A 14,494-nucleotide genomic window follows, 5' to 3' on the forward strand; every position below is an offset into this window, starting at 1 on the left:
CTTTTTTTTTTTTTGTTGAATTTTTTTGCACATTTGTTAAAAATAAAAAACTAAGCCATCACATGTACATAAGTATTCACAGCCTTGCCATGAAGCTCAAAAGTGAGATCAGGTGCTTCCTATTTTAACTGCTCATCCTTGAGATGTTCCCACAGCTTAATTGAAGTCCATCTGTGGTAAACCCAGTTGGTTGGACATGATTTGCAAAGGCACACACTTGATAGTGCATGGCACAAATCCGGAATGACGTCGCAGGAATTATCTTTAGACCCTACTTGCCAACCTTGAGACCTCCAATATCGGGAGGTGGGGGGTGTTTGGGGGCGGGGGGCGTGGTTATTTACAGCTAGAATTCACCAACTCGAGTATTTCATATATTTCATATATATTTATATATATATGTATGAAATACTTGACTTTTAGTGAATTCTAGTTATATATATATATTGTTATATATATATTTATTTTATTTACATAAAAGAAATACTTGAATTTCAGTGTTCTGGTGGCTATCTATTAGATGGCAGTATTGTCCTGTTTAACTTCTCCGTTCATGATGAGTATATTATTTCGGCCACCGTGTTCAATGGAGAAGTCTGTTCTACATATTATTACAGGCAACATACACCTTCCCCTTCGAACTGTCCTGGATGAACTGAAATTCGTGTTTCCATTCGTTTTGGAACTTGCAAGCGTATTCCTTCATCTTGCTTGTCGACGACGTCGCCATGTCTGTAATTTTCTTCGTCTCCTTGTTGTGTGCGCAGTTGTGCACTCTACTCTCTAAAAGCCCTAGATGTTGTGACGTCATTGGGCAGGCAAGCTGTTTATATTGTGGGAAAGCGGACGTGAGAACAGGCTGTCCCCACTCAGTCTCAGGTCCGCATTGAGCTGGAGGGGGCGTGGCCTCCAGCTCCGGCTGAATACCGGGAGTTTGTCGGGAGAAAATCTCTGCCGGGAGGTTGTCGGGAGAGGCGCTGAATACCGGGATTCTCCCGCTAAAAACGGGAGGGTTGACAAGTATGCTTTAGACCTCCGAGGCACTAATCTGGGGAGGAGAGGAAACTATCTGCTGCTTGAAAGCTCCAGTGTTTATAGCTCCACCTTTATCGTTAGTTTTAAAGCCAAAACACGTCCATTCTACCTCGTGTGTTGACTCAGGCGCATGAACAAAAAGTACCAGTATTTTTCAAAGGCAGTGTAGGACCTTTTTTAATTCATGAGTACCACGGTACTTTTATTGGTACCAGTATACCGTGCAACCCTACTTTGACTTAAAACAAAAATATTCAAGCAGTTACAAATCCACTGGCGCTAAATGTATTAGTTTAAGCACTTATCACTCATATTAGTTTACCTCCTTTATTGTGACAGACACGCCCGAAAATGTGACATCAGCGCCTCTTTTAGACTGAAACCTTTCTTTCTGTCCTGCTGAGTCATGGTTGAGTCATTTCAAATCCTCAGCACTACATGCGCTTTTGTGGGTGCACCAATTTAACCACCCTTGCAATACAGACATGTGACACGAGAAACCTGCATCAAGGTACCTGATTAACCAGCTGCTGATTCATCAAACATTTCCAGAGCCAGGAGATTCCCTGAATGAGTGTGTGAGGCGTGTCAAGTCAGCACAGCACCAGGTCAAATTCCTTGTGTGTTAATAAACACACGTGGCCAATTAATCTGATTCTTTTCATTTTATGGAAATGACTGAATTAAACCCTTAAGCTGACCCTTGTGTACCCCGTTAGCTGTGAAAGTAGCAGTATTCAGTGCTTCTACAAAACTAGTGAAGTTGGCACGTTGTGTAAATCGTAAATAAAAACAGAATACAATGATCTACAAATCTTATTCAAATTATATTCAATTGAATAGACTGCAAAGACAAGATACTTAACGTTCGAACTGGTAAACCTTTGTTATATTTTGGAAATATTACCTCATTTGGACTTTTATGCCCGCTACATGTTTCAAAAAAGCTGGCAATATTGGCAAAAAAGACTGAGAAAGTTGAAAAGCCAGCATCTGTGATGGTATGGGGGTGTATTGGTGCCCAAGGCATGGGTAACTTACACATCTGTGAAGGCACCATTAATGCTGAAAGGTACATACAGGTTTTGGAGCAACATATGTTGCCATCCAAGCAACGTCTTTTTCATGGACGCCCCTGCTTATTTCAGCAAGACAATGCCAAGCCATGTGCTACAACAGCATGGCTTCATAGTAAAAGAGTTAGGGTACTAGACTGGCCTGCCTGTAGTCCAGACCTGTTTCCCATTGAAAATGTGTGGCGCGTTATGAAGCGTCAATTACAACAACGGAGACCCCGGACTGTTGAACAACTTAAGCTGTACATCAAGCAAGAATGGGAAAGAATTCCATCTAAAAGCTTGAAAAATCGGTCTTCTCAGTTACCAAACGTTTACTGAGTGTTGTTTAAAGGAAAGGCCATGTAACAGTGGTAAAAATGCCCCTGTGCCAACTTTTTTGCGATGTGATGCTCCCATTAAATTCTAAGTTAATGATTATTTGCAAAAAAAAAAGAGGTTTCTGAGTTCGAACATTAAAGGCCTACTGAAAGCCACTACTACCGACCACGCAGTCTGATAGTTTATATATCAATGATGAAATCTTAACATTGCAACACATGCCAATACGGCCGGGTTAACTTATAAAGTGACGTTTAAAATTTCCCGGGAAATATCCGGCTGAAACGTCGCGGTATGATGACGTATGCGCGTGACGAAGTCAGTTTAACGGAAGTTATGGTACCCCGTAGAATCCTATACAAAAAGCTCTGTTTTCATTTCATAATTCCACAGTATTCTGGACATCTTTTGCAATTTGTTTAATGAACAATGAAGGCTGCAAAGAAGACAGTTGTAGGTGGGATCGGTGTATTAGCAGCGGACTACAGCAACACAACCAGGAGGACTTTGTTGGAGCGCTAGCCGCGCTAGCCGCCGACCTCACCTTGACTTCCTACGTCTCCGGGCCGCCAAACGCATCGGGTGAAGTCCTTCGTCCTTCTGCCGATCGCTGGAACGCAGGTGAGCACGGGTGTTGATGAGCAAATGAGGGCTGGCTGGCGTAGGTGGAGAGCTAATGTTTTTAGCATAGCTCTGTGCGGTCCGGTTGCTAAGTTAGCTTCAATGGCGTCCTTAGCACAGCATTGTTAAGCTTCGCCAGCCTGGAAAGCATTAACCGTGTATTTACATGTCCACGGTTTAATAGTATTGTTGATTTTCTATCTATCCTTCCAGTCAGGGGTTTATTTTTTTTGTTTCTATATGCAGTTAAAGCAAGATGCTATCACGTTAGCTCGTAGCTAAAGCATTTCACCGATGTATTGTCGTGGAGATAAAAGGCACTGAATGTCCATTTCGCATTCTCGACTCTCATTTTCAAGAGGATATAGTATCCCAGGTGGTTTAAAATACAAATCCGTGATCCAAAATAGAAAAAGGAGAGTGTGGAATCCAATGAGCCAGCTTGTACCTAAGTTACGGTCAGAGCGAAAAAAGATACGTCCATCACTGCCTCTCAAGTCCTTCACTGTAACGTTCCTCATCTACGAATCTTTCATCCTCGCTCAAATTAATGGGGTAATCACCACTTTCTCGGTCCGAATCTCTCTCGCTCCATTGTAAACAATGGGGAATTGTGAGGAATACTAGCTCCTGTGATGTCACGCTACTTCCGCTACAGGCAAGGCTTTTTTTTATCAGAGACCAAAAGTTGCGAACTTTATCGTCGATTTTCTCTACTAAATCCTTTCAGCAAAAATATGGCAATATCGCGAAATGATCAAGTATGACACATAGAATGGATCTGCTATTCCCGTTTAAATAAAAAAAAATAATTTCAGTAGGCCTTTAAGTATTTTCCCTTTACAGTCTATTCAATTGAATATATTTTGAAAATGATTTTCAAATCATTGTATTAGGTTTTTATTTACGTTTTACACAACATGCCAACTTCACTGGTTTTGGGTTTTGTACTTACTATCTGTGGTGGCTAGGGATGTGCCGATTGATCGGTCACTAATCAGCATTGGACAATTTTTTGTGAAAAGGTACGTGATCAGCCCCTGTCTTTAATGACATTTAAAGCCAATCACCTCTGGCTGATACTTAAGTGACTTTTGGTCACTCGACTGACAGGCGGTTTACCAGCTTAGTTCTTATAATCACCTTCCTTTGTGGCACATAAGCTACATTTCTTAACATCTTAAGTATCATTATCAATGCTAATCGCTAAGCTAGCTTGAAACAACACAGGAAATAAAGTGCTTCAGGAAGTCTTGCTTTTTATTTTACAAATTCAGGAAATAATTCCCTGGACATGGGAGGACATTGGGGGCAACAACCGAAGGATGTAAATGAGTAAGAGATAGTAATTTTTACTTTTGATTAGGTATTGTGTACTATGGACTTAATTGTCATCAAACAATTGTATGAAATAAAAATATAAAAATAAACTAGTATAAATATTAGGTCGTTAACTGTCAGTAGCACTCACCACAAATATACTGAAATGTACAGTTAATACATGTGAAAGGTATTAGTATCGGCTGATTTCACTAATGGACGATTTGAATCGGCTGCATAAATCATTAGTGGTGGCAGTGGATTGCGGGGGGTGGTGTAATTGTCGAATTGACATAGGAATGTCCCATCTGCCAAAAAAACAGTAAAAAAAAATTCATGAAAAGTCAATTTGTTTGTGTGGACCACCACAAATAAATTATTGTATGAGGGGGGGGGGAAATATACTCCATATTCTTCATATTGTGTGGTGTTCGGGTCTGTTGGACCCGTTTTCATTTTTTATTAAAAGAAAAATTACACAATTAATACATTTTTCAAACTGAGACTCACTGACTTTGGCTCATTTTCTGTGAAGAACATATATCGGAATACATATTTAATGACCACACACCATACACCCCCCCTACACATTTCTATTACATATAAGATGTCCAGGTCCACTGAAATTGATGTTCTGTGTACCACACACACACACACACACACACACACACAGCAGGCCTAGACCAGAGGAGGACAGAGTGTAGGTACACAGAACATCAGAGGGTCAAATGTGCGAGAAAATGAGAGCAGACAGTGTTGACAAACAATGTTGCAACCTTGTGTGGGAACCGCAGGTGCAGAAACACAAAAGAAGAATCCCTGTGGGATGCAGAAACTGGCAGAGACATTTTCCATGCAACGTTCATATTGTTGTTACTCAGCCAGCGTTTGTGGGTCTGATGGAGCCGTTGCATTTTGTGGCTTTTAATGCCTCACAATCAAACACTTTTATGTTAAAATACTGAACAGATCCCAATAAACCTTATCCCAATCAACATCTGTTCAGTATGCTGAGTAACAACAATATGAACATTACACAAGGGTTAAGAATGTATTTGGTGAACAGTAGAAATCTCCCTCCTCCACTGTTCTTTATGGTGCCTTCTTTGCATTAATTTGATGCCACTTTCCTCTGTTTTTCTTAATGTTGCATAGGAGTACGTCCGGGGACTGTGTGACCCAGAACTGAAGAAAGAAGAGCGGTACCCGGTGGACATGCACTGTATCTTTGCTGGAGCCCGGGGCCTCTTTTTAGACAGACTCATGCGGGACACAAGTGCAGAGGTTTTGGTCACTGAGCCGGGACGCCTGCGGTTGGTGGGCCGCGCTGAGCCTGTAGTCATGGCGCAGAGCAGAGTTCAGCAGTTTGTTGCACTTTTCCAGGTGTGTTTATCTTTAAAAAATGATAATTGTTTGGTGTAGGCTTTGCTGTAACAGAGTGAATACCTCCAAGACGCTGAAGTGTTTCCTGTAACTCAACCGCTGAGTTGGTGTGTAGGGGTGAACACACACAGCAGACTGGATTGCAATCACTCCTTCATAGTACAAACCCCGTTTCCATATGGGTTGGGAAATTGTGTTAGATGTAAACGGAATACAATGATTTGCAAATCATTTTCAAGCCATATTCAGGTGAATATGCTACAAAGACAACATATTTGATGTTCAAACTGATAAACATTTTTTTTTGCAAATAATCATTAACTTTAGAAGAACATAGAACATGTGACAAAGAAGTTGGGAAAGGTGGAAAAAAATACTGATAAAGTTGAGGAATGCTCATGAAACACTTATTTGGAACATCCCACAGGTGAACAGGCAAATTGGGAACAGGTGGGTGCCATGATTGGGCATAAAAGTAGATTCCATGAAATGCTCAGTCATTCACAAACAAGGATGGGGCGAGAGTCACCACTTTGTCAACAAATGCATGAGCAAATTGTTGAACAGTGTAAGAAAAACCTTTCTCAACCAGCTATTGCAAGGAATTTAGGGATTTCACCATCTACGCTCCGTAATATCATCAAAGGGTTCAGAGAATCTGGAGAAATCCCTGCACGTAAGCAGCTAAGCCCGTGACCTTCGATCCCTCAGGCTGTACTGCATCAACAAGCGACATCAGTGTGTAAAGGATATCACAACATGGGCTCAGGAACACTTCAGAAAGCCACTGTCAGTAACTACAGTTGGTCACTACATCTGTAAGTGCACGTTAAAACTATCCTATGCAAGGCGAAAACCGTTTATCAACAACACCCAGAGACGCCAGTCGGCTTCGCTGGGCCTGAGCTCATCTAAGATGGACTGATACAAAGTGGAAAAGTGTTCTGTGGTCTGACGAGTCCACATTTCAAATTATTTTTGGAAACTGTGGACGTCGTGTCCTCCGGACCAAAGAGGAAAAGAACCATCCGGATTGTTATAGGCGCAAAGTTGAAAGGCCAGCATGTGTGATGGTATGGGGGTGTATTAGTGCCCAAGACATGTGTAACTTACACATCTGTGAAGGCGCCATTAATGCTGAAAGGTACATACAGGTTTTGGAGCAACATATGTTGCCATCCAAGCAACGTTATTATGGACGCCCCTGCTTATTTCAGCAAGACAATGCCAAGCCACGTGTTACATCAACGTGGCTTCATAGTAAAAGAGTGCGGGTACTAGACTGGCCTGCCTGTAGTCCAGATCTGTCTCCCATTGAAAATGTGTGGTGCATTATGAAGCCTAAAATAGCACAACGGAGACCCCCGGACTGTTGAACAACTTAAGCTGTACATCAAGCAAGAATGGGAAAGAATTCCACCTGAGAAGCTTAAAAAATGTGTCTCCTCAGTTACCAAACGTTTACTGAGTGTTGTTAAAAGGAAAGGCCATGTAACACAGTGGTGAACATGCCCTTTCCCAACTACTTTGGCACGTGTTGCAGCCATGAAATGCTAAGTTAATTATTATTTGCAAAAAAAGCAAAACTTTATGAGTTTGAACATCAAATATCTTGTCTTTGTAGTGCATTCAATTGAATATGGGTTGAAAAGGATTTGCAAATCATTGTATTCCGTTTATATTTACATCTAACACAATTTCCCAACTCATATGGAAACGGGTTTTGTAATATTTCACAAACTTTCATGTTAGAAAGCACTTGAAAGAGTACAAATTCACCAGTCAGAATTAACACATCATTTAATCACTGCTCTGTGCTTGTTTGTGTGCAGATGAGAATTTTTATGTGACCAAGTAGAGGTAGAAATGACCATGTCAGTAAGATACATGCTATATAGGCATGTAGATGTATACCGAATGTCAGTATCTTTTGGTACCAGTTCCTAATTGGGTCAGTCAAGGAGGACTCTTATGAAGGAAGCAACCTGACTCTAAAGTTTTTTACACAACAATATTTCCTCCTCAAAAGTCCCTCAGTCATGCACGCCATTAAGAGTTAGTTTGAATTGAATGAGCTTTACTCCCTACCACAGCTACCGCATTTCATCACCCGTTCTCTTAACCATCCAGCAAACCACAGGCCAATATTAATCCTATTTAAAAAAGTAAACAATTTAGGTAATATAGTAATCCCTAAAATTACATAACATCGACGTGCAACATGCAGTGACATAAATGCTGCTAAGAACAGCTTATTTTATGCAGCGCCTGAATCGATCGACTAGTGTGCAGGTGTACCTTATATTGTGAACAGGTGAATCTACATAATGTTTATGAAGTTTATTTTCAACAGTGTGTAACCTATACGTGCTACAAATCAATGTAAAGTAAATGGGGTGTTATGGGCTAGGAACAGAAGACTAGAGTTTCGACTCGGAGAGAGAAGGCAGAGCTTGAATTGCAGTTTGGTTGGCACCGTGTATTAAAGAATTAGTGATGGACAGCAGATATATACACAAAAATGAGTTGTGTATATACAAGTGTCTAGGAAAAAAATTGCGGTGACGACTTCAACATATGCAGCACAGGCCAAAAGTTTGGACACATCTTCTCATTCAATGTGTTTTCTTTATTTTCATGACTAGTAGATTGTCACTGAAGGCATCAAAACTATGAATGAACACATGTGGAGGTATGTACTTAACAAAAAAAGGTGAAATAGCTGAAAACATGTTTTATATTCCAGTTTCTTCAAAATAGCCACCCTTTGCTCTGATTACTGCTTTGCACACTCTTGGCATTCTCTCGAGAGGTAGTCACCTGAAATGGTTCACACTTCACAGGTGTGCTTGAAGCTCATCGAGAGAATGCCAAGAGTGTGCAAAGCAGTAATCAGAGCAAAGGGTGGCTATTTTGAAGAAACTAGAATCTAAAACATGTTTTCAGTTATTTCACCTTTTTTTTGTTAAGTACACAACTCCACATGTTCATTCATAGTTTTGATGCCTTCAGTGGCAATCTACAATGTAAATAGTCATGAAAATAAAGAAAACGCATTGAATGAGGAGAAAGTGTGCCCAAACTTTTGGCCTGTACTGCAGATTAAAATCATCGTAGCTCCCCTTTTAAAACACTATTTCTGGCTTTGAACTGAATAAAAATGTAATCAAATGAACTTGACCGTCTTGGAAGGCTGACGAGTTTGCTTTGCGTCAATGTCTAAAAGTCTGCCTCTTTGTCCGTCATTACAGGAGAAACGAAGTCTACTCAGTGACCGAGAGCAAGGGGTGAAACGGGCGTTCAAGTCCTTTGTTGAAGAAAGAGATGATAAGTACACCATGGAGCTTCTTCTGCTGCCCAGTGCCCTGAAAGAAGAGTTATTAGGATTGGCTCACAGTCCTACCAGCTCAAATACACACTCTCTGGTTTGTGTTTTTATAGGGTTTTTGACACCAAGGCCATAACAATCCTTGTCTTCAAATGTACTGATTGTGTTGTGTCTCTCAGGCTCATCTGAACCAGAACCTTCATCCGAGTATTGCGGAGATCGACCAAGACCGCTCACAGAGTAGCACCCCCGTGACGGAGCTCTCCATCCGCATCCTCGACACCAGCTTCGAGGACAGAGGAACAAAGACTTTTGGAGAGGGTGCGGCAAAAGCGGTATTAGCGACAGCCGCGACAGCAGGAGGCGGCATTGGTTTGGGTCCTGAAGCCGTCCTGCTGAATGGCACCAGGCCTTCGCACAAGCGGCGCTTTTCTGAGAGCGAACCTCGGGACACAAAGAGACAGTACTCTCTGGAGCGAAGAGACGAGTCTCCTGAGAGGTCAAGGGACAGAGAGCGACACCGGGACAGAGAATACCACAGTGGCAGTAGTAGCGGTCGATCCAAAACGCCGTCTGCTTCATCGACACTGTACTCCTCTTCATCAGCTAAAGCAAACACTGTCGCTGGCACCGTAATGCTGGACCCGGGTGAGGGTATCGCAGATGACAATGAAGCGGTCAGCCCGGAAACCAACCTGCGGTGCTTGGTCAATTTCTTTAGGTGAACATCACAATCTATTTACTTCAATTGTATTTCACCAAACTATTGCAGAGTTTGAATTCATATTTCTGTTTTTAGAACCATGGGTTACCAGGAGGAAGTTGTGGAGCGTGTCATCAGGAAGACGGGACAGCTGGAAGACACCTTCCTCATTCTTGAGAAAATTGTGGCAGAAACAAAGATTTGTGAGGAAAGAATGAAAAGGGGAACAAAAGACACTAAACTGAACAATGGGCGCCCCTCTGACCTTCCCTCAGCCTCCTCCACGTTACCGTCCTCCTCTGTAGAGAAGGAACGGGAGCCAGGCCGGTCCAAAGAGAACATTAAACCCAGCCAGCATGGAGCCAGCAGTAACGGCTTGGGCCATCGGAGGCAGTGCAGTGGAAGCGAGACCAGCACCCAACAGGTAACATTATTTGGAGCCATCTTTACAACAATTAGCACAGTCAAGGTTGGTTAGCCATGGTTTTGAGTGTAAAAGACAAACGTGGCTTGTGTTTACATCTTATGGGCTGGATAGTGACGTGTGTTTGCCACAGAATTGCATTCTATTGTGGCAAGGGCTGCACGATCATGGCCAAAATGATGATCACATTTATATTTCTCAATACTGAAATAGCGATTATTAATCACAAATAATAATAGTGTTTCCCAAAGGTTGGCAATCTGCTTACGCTAATGAGGTCCCGGGGTGGAGAGGCGGGTGACATCCAATAAATGTTTTTAATAAAAGGTCTAATAAACATTATCCATGTACAGTACAGGCCAAAATTGTGGACACACCTTCTCATTTCAATGTGTTTTCTTTATTTTTATGACTATTTACATTGTAGATTGTCACTGAAAACATCAAAACTATGACACCTGTAAAGTGAAAAACATTTCAGGTGACTACCTCTTGAAGCTCATGGAGAGAATGCCAAGAGTGTGCAAAGCAGTAATCAGAGCAAAGGGTGGCTATTTTGAAGAAACTAGAATATAAAACACGTTTTCAGTTATTTTACCTTTTTTGTAAAGTGCATAACTTCACATGTGTATATTCATAGTTTTGATGTCTTCAGTGACATTCTGCAATATAAATAGTCATGAAAATAAAGAAACTGCATTGAAATGAGAAGGTGTGTCCAAACTTTTGGCCTGTACTGTATTTAAAGAAAATTATTTTCTGTTCTTTTTTTTTTTTAATTAACATATACTCTTTTTGCTGCCTTTAGCTGTATTTATTTATTCATTTGTTTTTGTTTTTTGAAGCCATAACAAACATTTAACTGTGAAAATACACAAGTAAAAGATTATTCATCATTATTCATCATTCATTCATTAGTCATCTAATTAAAAAAAACTCTCAATATCTGCATCTTAAATGCTTAAAAACAAGTGCTGAACAATGATGCATATTTTAAATCAGATCAATGGAATTTTGAGTAATGAATAATCACAGGTTATTACTCGCTTGCATAATTTAACTTAACTTAAAAACAAATGGACACAAATGCAGTTTTATTGTCAGAATGGAACTTGGTAACAGTTTTATCTAAAGTCGAGCCAGGGTGTATTTTGTAACATTTTGTAGTGAGCTCACCAGTGTTCTCACTCATCTAACGTATGCATTGACCTGATCACTGGCCATATAACATTCCGTACTGCCATTCAGGTAACTATTTGTGTTTAAAGGTAAAGGATAATGTACAGTCAAAATAAATTGTGCGATTAATCTGTATACATGACTAATGTGATCTTTTTTTTTTGGTTACTCACATGAGATAACCTGTTATTTTTGACAGGCCTAAATAAAACTGAATATTGATAAACATGTTCGGCATATACACTTGCATATGATGAGTGTGAAATATAATTTTTAAATCAGCATTTGCAGGTTAGCCATAATAGCTATTTCACTCTATTCACTTAATAAACACTGCTATCAGCCCGACTGTGATCATATCAAAACACCAATAAAACATCACACACTAACGATAGACCATTAATGCTACAAATATATCTAGGGGTGGGCGGGGTTCACGTGTGGGGGTGTATATTGTAGCGTCCCGGAAGAGTTAGTGCTGCAAGGGGTTCTGGGTATTTGTTCTGTTGTGTTTATGTTGTGTTACGGAGCGGATATTCTCCCGAAATGTTTGTCATTCTTGTTTGGTGTGGGTTCACAGTGTGGCGCATATTTTTAACAGTGTTAAAGTTGTTTATACGGTTCACCCTCAGTGTGACCTGTATGGCTGTTGACCAAGTATGCGTTGCATTCACTTGTGTGTGTGAAAAGCCGTAGATATTATGTGATTGGGCCGGCATGCAAAGGCAGTGCCTTTAAGGTTTATTGGCACTCTGTACTTCTCCCTACGTCCGTGTACACAGCGGCGTTTTAAAAAGTCATACATTTTACTTTTTGAAACCGATACTTAGGGATGATACTCAAAACCGGTTTTTCGATAAGAAAAGAACCGAGTCCTCTGACTCTAATCCCTTTTTGAGAACCGGTACCCGTTATCGAGACCACTATGGTAAAGAAAAAGAGTTGGTTCTTTATTCGAATCCCTGGGAATGAAACGAGTCCCGACCAGAAATGCTCCGTGTGACATCACAAGAAATGACGTCACGTAGCTCAGTCATTAGGCGCAGATAGCGAAAGCAGGAAGAAAATGGACGGGAAAAAGCGCTCCAAAGTGTAATAAAGTTCAAAACAAAAGGTATAATCCAATGAATAACTTTACTGAGAGATTTGAGCAGGGTACAAACACATGACGAACACTTTTACGACCAACCGGAAACATAGCAACCAGGCTAGCAACGCACCTCCTTTACGGCAGCTGTTGCAACGTTCTTAAAACAACCACAGCACATACATATATATACAACATATATCTCCCTTTTTTAACTTTTGTTTTTCTTTCCTTGTAAACAAAACAAAATCACACTGTAGATGTGTTGTCTGTCTAATTATAAATAATGCAGACGAGGCGTGTTGGCTGAGTTCTTGACGTTTACTTTCACAGCGTGCTCATAACCTCATTCTTAGCTGCCGGGTGGTGACATGCAACAACACTTTTCGGGGCTACCGCGCATGCTCGTCACTCCCGTTGCATGCTGGGTAGTGTAGTTGTTATATTCCCTGGCTCATAACATCACATCTATAAAGAAATAATGTTAACTCAATAAAGTGTATTTCTTTTTTTAGCTTCAACTTTTCCTTTTTTAGCATTGTAACCACATTTGCAAACAACTTTTCTCTTCATAGAATTTTCTTTCAATAAAGAAATAAAGTGCAAAAATGTCAAAGCATCATAACAAAGTTATGTCAAATAGCAGCAGAAGTGCACTTTTTGGAGAGCTGTATTATTTTCAGTTTTGTGCCCAAGGGACTGATTTTATTTAACACTATATTATTATTTATACACCTATAGTGATCAAAGAGACAGCTTGTTTTTGTGTTACTGTATATATTTGTTTTTCTGAAAAATCCCACTTAATATACTTTGGGTAACAACAGTCAATATTTATTTATTTTATTTTATTTTTTAGGGGGGTAACAGTCAATATTTATTTATTTATTAGATTTTATTTTTTCTTATATAATAAAAGTGAGCTTTTGTTAAACCAAATATTGTGTGTTTTTTTCCATATACAACAACCTATCTGGGCTCGATAAGAGAATCCATAAGGAATCGGTTCGATAAGAGGATTCGATAATAGGCCTGAACTCGATAATTTCTTATCAAACATCATCCCTACAGATACAGATAATTTTGAAACCGCTACCGATAATTTCCGATATTACATTTTAAAGCATTTATCGGCCGATAATATCGGCAGTCCGATATTATCGGACATCCCTAATTATTGGTACAGTAAACGGTGAGACTTCCATTTACGACCCGAATTGGTTCTTAAACAGGGTTGGTAAATGGAAAAGTTTGTATAGTGAAGAAACTTTCTCCACAAGAAACAATATAAATGTGAATAATGGGTTCCAGCTTTGACAAAAGTCCCTATTTTAGTGTAGGTTTGTACACTTTGAACACAATATAAAGTTATATACAGTAGTGTATATCAAACAAACTTAACAAGGAAGTGATGGATCAACTGTCTCTTTATTAACAGGCCAAAACAATGACAAGGACAAGCTCGGCCCATATAGAGGACACACACAGAAGTCTCGCTGGTGGTCTCACAAATCACAATAAACTTTAACAACCATATTGCTACAATAATAAACATGTAAAATAAAAAATCAATTCCCAGTTGTTCCTTCTGGAACTAGAAGTATTTTGAATGGGAGGGGCTGTGTGCTGAGCAGGCCACTGAGGGATAGAGAAGAATGCGCTCCGAAGGGGACGGGGAATAAAGGCTGTGTGTGCTGGACCACATGCTTGAATGAGGAAGTTTCCTCCTCCTGTGGAAAAAAAAGCCCTCTCTCCTCACAATTGGAGACTTTCTGCGGTGGGAGCCTGGCTTCCTTAATCTTTTCAATGCAAGCACAAAATGGCTGCCAGCAGGACAAACAATGAATGAATGAATGAAGCGTTCGTACACAGACACAGTTCACACACTGAGGCACATTTGACTTGGCACAAAAGTTTGTAAACCAATAAAGTTTGCCAATTGAAGGGTTCGTAAAGCGTGGTTCCACTGTATTGCTTCTAGTAATATATGTTGCAACTTTTGACAGTAATAACAGTG

General features: G+C 40.3%; 1 protein-coding gene across 3 annotated transcripts in view; it reads left to right on the forward strand.

Annotated features, from left to right (window-relative positions):
• Window positions 1–14,494, forward strand: part of n4bp1 (nedd4 binding protein 1) — an 80,700-nt gene that overhangs the window by 52,335 nt on the left and 13,871 nt on the right. For 2 of the 3 annotated variants that reach the window (XM_062036201.1, XM_062036199.1), the window contains 4 exons: window positions 5,529–5,756; window positions 9,008–9,181; window positions 9,264–9,805; window positions 9,884–10,211. In XM_062036201.1, coding sequence (XP_061892185.1) covers window positions 5,589–5,756; window positions 9,008–9,181; window positions 9,264–9,805; window positions 9,884–10,211 — 1,212 coding nt within the window. In that variant the 5' untranslated portion in view covers window positions 5,529–5,588. The remainder of the gene's footprint in view (window positions 1–5,528; window positions 5,757–9,007; window positions 9,182–9,263; window positions 9,806–9,883; window positions 10,212–14,494) is intronic. The other variant, XM_062036200.1, reaches the window with a different exon arrangement.

Source organism: Entelurus aequoreus, linkage group LG24 (assembly GCF_033978785.1).
Source record: "Entelurus aequoreus isolate RoL-2023_Sb linkage group LG24, RoL_Eaeq_v1.1, whole genome shotgun sequence".
Lineage (NCBI taxonomy): Eukaryota > Metazoa > Chordata > Actinopteri > Syngnathiformes > Syngnathidae > Entelurus > Entelurus aequoreus.